This window comes from Pseudopodoces humilis, chromosome 7 (assembly GCF_049639895.1).
Source record: "Pseudopodoces humilis isolate 2021_Gansu_Grassland_sample_001 chromosome 7, ASM4963989v1, whole genome shotgun sequence".
Lineage (NCBI taxonomy): Eukaryota > Metazoa > Chordata > Aves > Passeriformes > Paridae > Pseudopodoces > Pseudopodoces humilis.
The window spans coordinates 53,314,856-53,324,121 of NC_142206.1; the positions used below are offsets into that span (position 1 = coordinate 53,314,856).

At 47.1% G+C, this 9,266-nt stretch overlaps 1 protein-coding gene across 2 annotated transcripts; it reads right to left on the reverse strand.

Annotated features, from left to right (window-relative positions):
• Positions 1–380: 380 nt before the first annotated feature.
• On the reverse strand, positions 381–8,405 carry CKB (creatine kinase B). Of its 2 annotated transcripts, none has more exons than XM_005520100.3 (8): positions 8,284–8,405; positions 6,551–6,738; positions 5,916–6,070; positions 4,871–5,003; positions 3,788–3,959; positions 2,228–2,351; positions 1,341–1,530; positions 381–745 (listed from the first exon to the last, which is right to left on the reverse strand). In XM_005520100.3, exons 2-8 carry the CDS (start codon positions 6,726–6,728, stop codon positions 567–569), a joined length of 1,131 nt encoding a protein of 376 aa, XP_005520157.1. In that variant the 5' UTR covers positions 6,729–6,738; positions 8,284–8,405; the 3' UTR covers positions 381–566. The 2 variants fall into 2 exon arrangements, with proteins under 2 accessions (XP_005520157.1, XP_005520156.1); XM_005520099.2 differs by lacking the exon at positions 6,551–6,738 and adding an exon at positions 7,182–7,394 and having other exon boundaries at positions 8,284–8,371.
• Positions 8,406–9,266: the final 861 nt, after the last annotated feature.

Consider the following 9,266-nt stretch of genomic DNA (forward strand, 5'->3'; position numbering starts at 1 on the left):
CATAGTCTTGGCCCTGCAGCCCCTGAGGGCCCATTGGAGAAGAGCAGCAGCCCTCTGTACCCAGCCCTGTCTCCCCTCCCTTAGAGGAGCCAGCCTGGCTTGCAGTACTCAGGATAATGACAGTTTACAGTTGGCATGAGCAGATGCATAAGTCAAAGCCTTGGAGGTAGGGCATGTTCGCAGTGACTCATGTTTAACACTAGTTCTCAAATTTACAGCAACTACAATCAAAAGGTTCAACTTCTGAAACTGCTTTAACACTTCAACTCAGCTTGTCTGCAGCAGCACATATAGGAAGATGTGCTTGCACACAAAACCAGACCTATAAAAACCAAGTCACTTAAATCTCAAAGACATTCAGTTAACATATCTAAGACATCTCAGACCAAACAATAGTTTTATTTCATTTTCAGCAACATTTCAACCATCAAAAAAATAAACTCTAACACAGATGGATGGAAGACTTCTCTACAGTGTAACTAAGTGGGCTCTGACCCCAAGGGTTTGAATTGGAGTGACATTTTATTATTCATCCAATAAGTTAGGAAGCATGAGAATAAAGTGCTTTATTTCTGAGCTGGCATGAGGTCATCAATGGACTGGCCTTTTTCAAGGCGTTTCTCCATTTCAATGAGAAGCTTCACTCCATCCACCACCATCTGCACCAGCTCCACCTCAGAGAAGCCAAGACGATCAGCATTGGAGACATCAAACACTCCTCCAACAGCAGCTGTGTCCACACCACCTGCAGCAAGAGACTCAGTTACAACATTGATCTTGGCTAGAGCAGGTCAATCTGCCTTTCCTTCCCTAGCTCCTCACTAGCTTGAGGAGCTGACACTGCAGGACAATTCTCTACAAGCTGCCACCAGTACCTCCTCCTACATGCAGGAAGATAAAGCCATGTGTAATTGTCAACATGAACCACAGAACACTCAACTAGGCCAGGTCTTTATTCTTCTGACCCATGAGCAATCTAACCTGAAGTCTACAAGTATCCGCTGGAGTCATCTCCTAGCTGTAGGTTAAACCAGGATTCCCACCTTTGCTTGTAACAGGAACAGCTGCCACCAGGTTCACCTTACCTGGTGCTCAGAATGACCGCACAGGACATTAACCAGATAGCCAGACAGTATGTAGTAAGTAGAGCACCTGCATCCTCAACTCCTCCAATATACAACTTGTAAGCTTTTTTCTCTCCATGTGCTTTGCAAGGGTACCTTTTGGATGATGCGACAGGCACTGACAGTGCAAGCCAAAAGATGGCTCTGGACATAACCAGGCTTTTGCTAATGTCTTAGGGCAGACTGACTGAGCCCATCTGTGATATCAACTCTCACCTGTGCCTCGTTTCTGCAGCCGAAGTCTCTTGAGGACTTCTCCAAATTTCTCATGTTTCCCAAGGTGTGGGATCTTGATGTGCACACCAGCACGGAGCCCTGTTCCAAGGTTGGATGGGCACGTCAGGATGTAGCCCAAGTGTGGATTCCACATGAACTCATAGTTTTTGGCCTTGAAGAGACTTTCTATCTATAAATAGAATGAATGTTTAGAGATTGCACTCTGCCTTAAGATTGTAGTAAATCCATTAGTGCTCACTTGCAGCATCAGTCGCTCAGCAACAGCCACAACACACAACAGCTGTTTCAGCCACATAAGCCCCCTCCCTATAGAAAACATGGCCACCAAGAGGCTTTTTTTAAGGCACTCATCTTGCTCCTAGCAGTGAGACAGGTTAAGTTTAAAAGCTACACTTCTCATGTCACTATCTGTTGCAAAGCTGGATTCAATACATGTCAAACTGGCACATCTCTCAGGATCAGTAAAGGGGCTGGTAAAGCTCAAGCTCATATCAAGACTAGAAACTGAAAGCATCCAGCTTAAAAACTTGAGCCCAGCTTTGCACATTCAAGCAACTTCTCCTCCCCCTCAAGGTGTCTCAAAGCTTTAAAGAATTATGTAGAATTTCTTTAAAATACAGTTGAGACATTTGGATAAGGGCCCCTTCACATCAAACAAACATTCTAGATTACACAGCCACAAGGCTTTTTGCCAAAAAAACTGTTTTGGAGCCCTCACAGCTCTGGATCTCATCAGGGTGTTCCCAGAGATCCAGGCTATGGAACAACCATGGAGGAATCCAGAGGGGACTTCTAAACTGCGTTCTCAGATCTAACCAGAGAACTACATGCCACTTGAACCTACAGCCCAGCCAAAAGTAATTTACCTTTGTTAGTCCATTACAGAAGCGGTTAAATACTTCCTTCATGTTGCCACCTTTCTGCATGGAAATAACTCTAAGGTGATCCTCCTCATTGATCCAAACAAGGAAAGTCTTGTTATCGTTGTGCCTAGGAGACAAAGTAATCCTTTGCTGTCTTTCCCACCTCACAATTTGAAGACAGCTCATCACTGCAATTTTTAGTTCAAGAGGCTCACTTAGCTGCTTCAAGATTGACCTTCCTTCTTTTGCTCACACAGGACCTGAATTAAGCTGGTAGTTGTTACCCTGCTCTTTTCAAGAGGTAATTTGAATTGGCCTTTACAGAGTAAAAAATAACACGGCATTACCTAGTCTTACAGTATCAAAACCTAAAACCCCCACATCCCCCATAGCTCACTTGCGGCTCCAGTTTAAAAATTAAGGTATTTCTGCTCAGCAATTTGTAGAAAGGTGATCAGTAGACTCTGAGTCCTGTACAGTAATGTTCATAATGACACCATGTGTATCAAGCCTTTTTAGCAGTACTTTGTCAGATCCTGTCAAAGTGCACTTTGTACCTTACTTTCACTATGAATTTTAGATCAAGGCTCTTCAGAGATGCTATATAAAAATCCTCTGAACAATGAGCTCCTCCTGTCCCAGCTTGCAGCTGACAGCAAGTACTATCATCAGTATTCATCAAGCTAGTAATTTCTGAACTTGATTAGGATCAAAAATTAGCTAGTACCTGAGGAAAGTTATTTATGCAGACAACACTAAGACATTACACTTCAAGTCTGTAGATTAGTCATGCTCAGATGACAGCGCTATCTGGTGCTGGCAATCTGCAGGTAGATGATGCAATCTTAAAGGTGACCTACAGAAACAAAGCGTGCTTCCTCTGGGTTGTTCTGAAACAGCTGCAGTAATAATATTGGAGCATTCCTGCTGAAAAAAATGTAGCCCTTAGCTTACAAGGGAGCAAGTTAATTATGCTGCAGAAGCTCCTGAGATGCAGTTTTATGTAGGTGACCTACATTTAAAGCAAGCAGAATCCTTCTATTCCACACCTCTGCATCAGTCAACTCCTGTCACGGAGTCTCTGGGGACAGAGGGGAGAGCTCATCACTAGCACAGATAAAGCCATACTAGTCCAGCACCAGTGAGTTTCCGCAAGCAGAAGTAAAGAGACTCCAAGGGAGTAACTTTGCATCCAGGATTGACTCTGAGCTAAGACAATGTTATAGTTTGTACCACAAGTTACTCTCAACTCTTGTGGCAAGAGCTGCCGGCAGGGACACACCTGCTCCTTTACAAGTTATCTACTTCCATAAAGTGATTCAGTTTTTGTATGGTGGTTCACTACCCTGCAGGCTCTCGTTCTGGGCTAGCCAAGCTGGCTTATTCTTACCAGCTTAAGAACACTTGTCCAAATTTTGCTGGTTAACTGCAACTTCTCCCATAGAAGTTTATCAGACACAGTAATACAAGGTGAGAAGCTACTATTTTGCCCAACAGTACAAGTTACCACCAAAACTCCAAGACTTTCTTGACTTCTGTGAGTGCTTCCTCAGACATACTCACCAGATACCCCTGGCATCAGGCCAGTCTCGTGCCATCCCAGATGCCAACAGAAGAGGAGAAACTGGCTTGTCAAACAAGAAGTGGTCATCAATCAGCTGCTGTTGCTCTGCATCAGTCATGTTCCTCAGAGCATAGTACTTCCCCTTGAGATCACCTTCCAGACTACCCAGAGCTGGAAGAAAGAGGCTCTTTTAGAATGGGACTAAAGGTGCTAGACTTTCCTAGCACTTTGGAGACCACATACAAAGTATGGCAATGTTTGATCTGCTGCGTCTGGCTCCTCCCTTACTTTCATCTGCAATGGCAATGCCCTTGTGGCAGTACAGAACTCGAGGCAGTATCAGATGATTTGTCTGCACCTTCCAGGCTTATACAAATAGCCTTTGTTCCCTTACATGCAGTATAGAATCGTTACTGCTGCTGAACTGTAGAAACGGAGACTGCTTTACTTCCAAGGAGAACCAAGGTTATGAATATAACAAGCATTATTATTCTAGTCAAGATCTGTTACCCTGCCCTTGAGAGGTTCTGAAACAACTACACTCTCAGTCTCCAGAACTGCACCTTGAGCACTGGGAGGCAATAGGAAAAAAAAAAACAAACAAACCAAAACACAGCTGAAGAGTTTCACTGAAAAACCAGGGCTTATTCCAGTCAGCTGCAGATTTGGAACAGGACTACATCTCCAAGCAAGATGAACATTAATGAAAGTCAATTAAAAGCAGCCACAAACACTGCACCCCGTGACTCAAGCCCTGTAGTTGCTACATACCTGTTACATTTCAGGTTTGAGCCCTGATTAACCAACCGCTTTCCCCACACACACACACAGACAGCAATTTTTAAGATCAGCAGTGGTCAACTTAATGCAGTCCAAGTTCCCTCTGCCATGTGCTCTTGCTCTCAGCTACAAGCTGTAATGCTGAGGCAGCTCTAATGCAATGAGCCTTTTTCAGGGAAAGCTCCATGTTCAGGCTTCAGGGAGAGTGGCTTTTGCCAAGTGCCTCCATTTTCAAACTGCAAAGAACACCTCTTGTGCAAAGGACAGAACTGTGTCCCTGATGCATCCAGTTCTCACTTTACCTTCAACAGAGAGCTTCTCGATAGCCCGCCTCTCCCCTCGACTGCAGTGCGGGGGAAGACAGAATCCACGGATGCTTCTGCCAGTTCTGACACGGGAGCTTAGCACGTAATTGGGATCCAGGTCATCACCTCCCTACAAGATTAGGAAACCAAGTACAATGCTATTACCAAGACACCTCCCCTAAACACAATGAGCCCCCCATGCATTTAAGAATGCACTTTACACCTGAGCTATTGACTACCTGGCCTGTAAGGCAGTGCTTCACTTCAGGGCTGTTAGCATTACATCAAGTATCTGTGTAACACAACTCTTTCTTTGAGGCCAAGGCTACAGCTACTAAGTAGTCGTAGAAGACAGGGGTATCACCAGAACATCAGTTTCATGACCATTTCAGACTGTGATCTAGGCTTCTGTTACCCCTTACAGATTTGCAATGTAGAGATATAAATATGAGGCAAAAGCTTCTTTAGGTACGTGTTTGCTCTTGCAAGTGAGACTTATTCATTAATGTTCTCCCAAGTCTCTTATTTTCAATATGATTTATGGCTAGCCAATCAACATGTAGTTGAAAGGAACTCCCAAAGTTTAGTTTACAGTAACATTTAAAATCCATAAAATGATTAAGAATCCTTACTCCTAGCTGTAAAAGTATTTATTCAATAGCATGACACCATCAGCTGGTAATTAAGATCCAAGATCAGACAGAAGAAAATGTTTAAATTTTATGATAGTCCTCAACTCCCAGGACAATGCTGTTTAGTTTGACTGTTAAGAACCCACAGCTCATGGAAATACACAGTGAAGGTGTTTGGCACAACCCTGAAAAATGTACCTGCTGCACGCAAGCTGCCTGGTGTGCAGTACCTAACCAGCCACTGATATCCCACAGCAGCAAGCTCTTCAGGCTCATTGCACCAGACCCACAGCCCAAGTGTCCATGCTTGGTGGAAGCGAGGGGACAGAGCCTGAGCAAGCAGTTTAGGCAGCTGCCAACAACTTTACAGTCCTCAGACCAATAATCGGTAATTGATCAAAACTTTATACCTGCAGGTTATCAGCATTCAGGTCAGTCTTGTGCTGATCACTTGGTTTGTAGCCACCATGCCTGTCTTCAATAACTGGATCAAAGAGCTCCTTGAACACTTCATAGGATTCTTCATCACCAGCCACGCAGCCTACTGTCATTATGAAGGGATGGCCTGGAGTGGTAATAAAGTCAGAACAGCTAAGTTTGGGCGACATTTGGCTGTACTCCACTGCAGCACTAACCAGGCAAGTTCTTTAGTGGCAAGTCTAGTCACTTAGAAATTCACTCTTACATAGAAACATTTGGAGAGACCCTTTGTTTTACACTTCATCCAGTCAGTCAAATGCAGTGCTATGGAAACCCATAGCTGTTGTCATTAAACCATGCTCATTTGTCAAGCTTGGTTTAGGACAAATTTGCACAGCACATCTAATTAACTAGCTAATTTAGATCACTGCATAGAACTTTATGTCTAAACAGCCATGCTTTGCTGCAAGCAAGCATGCTTTGCTTTTTGCTCCTTCTGCTACAGAGCTACATTTCTGTAGTCTGCTCATAAATACCACCTCCACAAGATTAGTTTTAAGTCACCATATTCAAAAGCACCAGTTACTTCAGCTGGTTCACACGGAATATTCTCAATGCATTTTACCAGGATTATCAACCCCAGTCTGAATGACATCATCCAGGGTGAAGCCACTGGGCGTGACTCTGTCTCTCAGTTTCTTGTACAAATCCAGGGTTAGAACTTTGGCCATGTGGTTGTTGTGGGTGCTCAGGTCCGGGTACTCCTCATCAGGAGGCAGTCTCTGATTATTTAGTTGGGCCATTTTGATATTGCTAGAGTAAAAATAAATACTGTAATGTTAACACGTAAACACATCTGCTCCCCCTTTTTCATAGAAGTGCTAGAGAACATCACGTAAGCAGTCTGGAATAGGAATAGACCAGGTAAACCGACTTTTTTTTCCTCCCCTCCCTGGATAAGTTATAATTACAACGCATTTGGTTTGACTTTTGGTTTTTTTTTCTCTTCAGATTGAAAGTATTTAGCAGAGCAGTTACATAATTGAAGTGTCTGGGAATTGATATGTCACATCACAGCATGGTACATAGCTTGATGGAAACACGGCCTCCTAACAGAGCCATGCCTTTAGAGCAGTCTCTCAATGCTTTAGAAGATATGTCCCTCAATAGCTTGAGAACTTTGGGTACCACTGTCAAGAAGCACTTCCAGTCAGGAGGGAGAACAGATCATTATGCAGACCTAACGATCCCATTACCTGGGTTGTCAACCCCAGTCTGGATGCAATCATCCAGGGTAAATCCACTGGGAGTCTGTTTATCTCTCAATTTCTTGTACAGGTCCGGGGTCAGCACCTTAGCCATGTGATTGTTGTGAGCTTTCAGGTCAGGGTACTCCTCCTCAGGCTTGTATTTCATCTTCAGGAGGTTGTGGCTGTTTGAGAAGGGCATGGCTGACCCTACCGCAGTCACTAGGGGAGAAAGATGGGAAGCCTATCACTAGGGGTTTGGCAGCCTCCAGACCGGACCGCCCGGGGGAACGCCAGGCACCCAAAAGGTCACCTTGGCTCACGTTCCACCCGCGCCTTTCACACCTTTGCTGCTACACCACCTTCCACAAGCGCAAAGAAGAAGGAAAGACAAAAAGTTCTTCACCTCCACGAGCCTTGCCCCGTTCCCACCATCCCGGTCGCAAGGGCAGAGGTTCTCCCGCCTCCCGGGGCACCGCCCGGGTGAGGGGACGCGCCCAAGGTCGCGCGGAGCGGCCGTTGCAGCACCGGGCAGACCCCGCGCGCGGCTCCGGGACACAGGCAGCGGCAGGGCCGCCGCGAGCCGGGGGGTGCTCGGCCCCGCCGGGACCCCGGGACGGCCGGCAGGTGAGCGGGGCGGCACCGCTGCACTCTCGCTGCGCGGCCGCGCCTCCTCTCGCCGCTGAAGGGCGAGGGGATCCCGAAGAGCGACGGCGCTCTCCGCGTCCGTGGACCCCCGGCTGCTCCCCGACCGGTGAGGGAAGGGCAGCATCCAACAAGCCCTTACACAACAGACGGCTCCCTCAGGGGACCTGGACGGGGCGAGCCTATGTAACTACCCTGCTAAATACCAGATTAATCTCGTTTTAGAGCCCAACCAGCCCGGCGAGCACCTGCGCAGCTCCCCGCACCCCCCCCGCCCCGGCTGCGCCCCTGCCCCGCAACGCCCCTCGCGCCCCTCCTCAGGCGGACCGGCTCCACCCCACACAGCTGGGGGAGGTTAAAAAAAAAAATAAAAGAAAAACAAACAAACAAACCAACCCCCAAAAATTAAAACATTAAAATCCTTTGTTTTAAGGCTGCAGAACAGCGCGGCTGCCCCGGGACTTACCGCGGGCTTTGCAGCTACAGCAAGAACCTCCGCGCAGCTCCGCGCACGGCACTACCCAAGTCCGAGTGAAGCTCCAACGGCCCCACCGCGCGTCTTTTATATAGAGCGCAAGCCGGCGCCCCATTGGCCGTTATTTATAGCCCATTCATTCCATTGGGCCGCATGGCTGTGGGCGGGGTGGGCGCTGCACCGCCGACCGGGCCCGCGCTTGCCGCCATTTTGCTCGGCGTCGGGGAGGTTGGTTGTGGGTGGAGGGACCCCCCCCGCCGGGGCGCTCTCGCGGCGCTGAGGCGGCCCCAGCGCCGTCCGTTACTGCGAGCGTGAGGGCAGGAGTCCATGTCCTGGGCCACCGGCCAAAAGGTGCCACCGCACACCAACGTGGCCGGTTGCAGGCTTCACACCTTTGCCAACAGCTTGGTTGAAGGTTCAAACGGGTCTGATAATGCATGATCCCAAAATAAGGGTTATGTAGTGTGCGGGTTGGCCGTGCTGTAAGCTTTGTGAATGGCAAGTGCCCCCGAGCTGGCAGAAACCCCTGAGGCGGCTGTGGATGTGGTGAGCAAGCCCTGGCAGCCTGGTTGTGCAGAGGGAGGACCTGCACCTCGCCTCCAGCACCTGTGAAACCGTGGGCTCGTTTTACAGTTTAATTTGAAAGGAAGCAGGGTGATTGTGTAAATTGCAGTGAATCCTCTGCTCTTGTTGTGTGCCAAAAAAAAATTAAAAAAAAAGAAAAGCTTCAGCTTTTATTGGAAAGAGGGTGAATTCCTGCTAAAGACAGGCACAGGAACTCTGGGATCTGACCCATCTAAAGCTCACCTGAAATTCACAATAATAGTGACTTCCACTGGTCTTTTTGTAGGAATGAGCAGGTTTGTTCCAAAGCTAAGATGCAGCTGAGAATCCTGCTGTTTGCAGAAAAAATATGTTAACAATGTGAATGAGTATCTTGATTTGACTTTCACCTTTACATAATAGTATCGTTA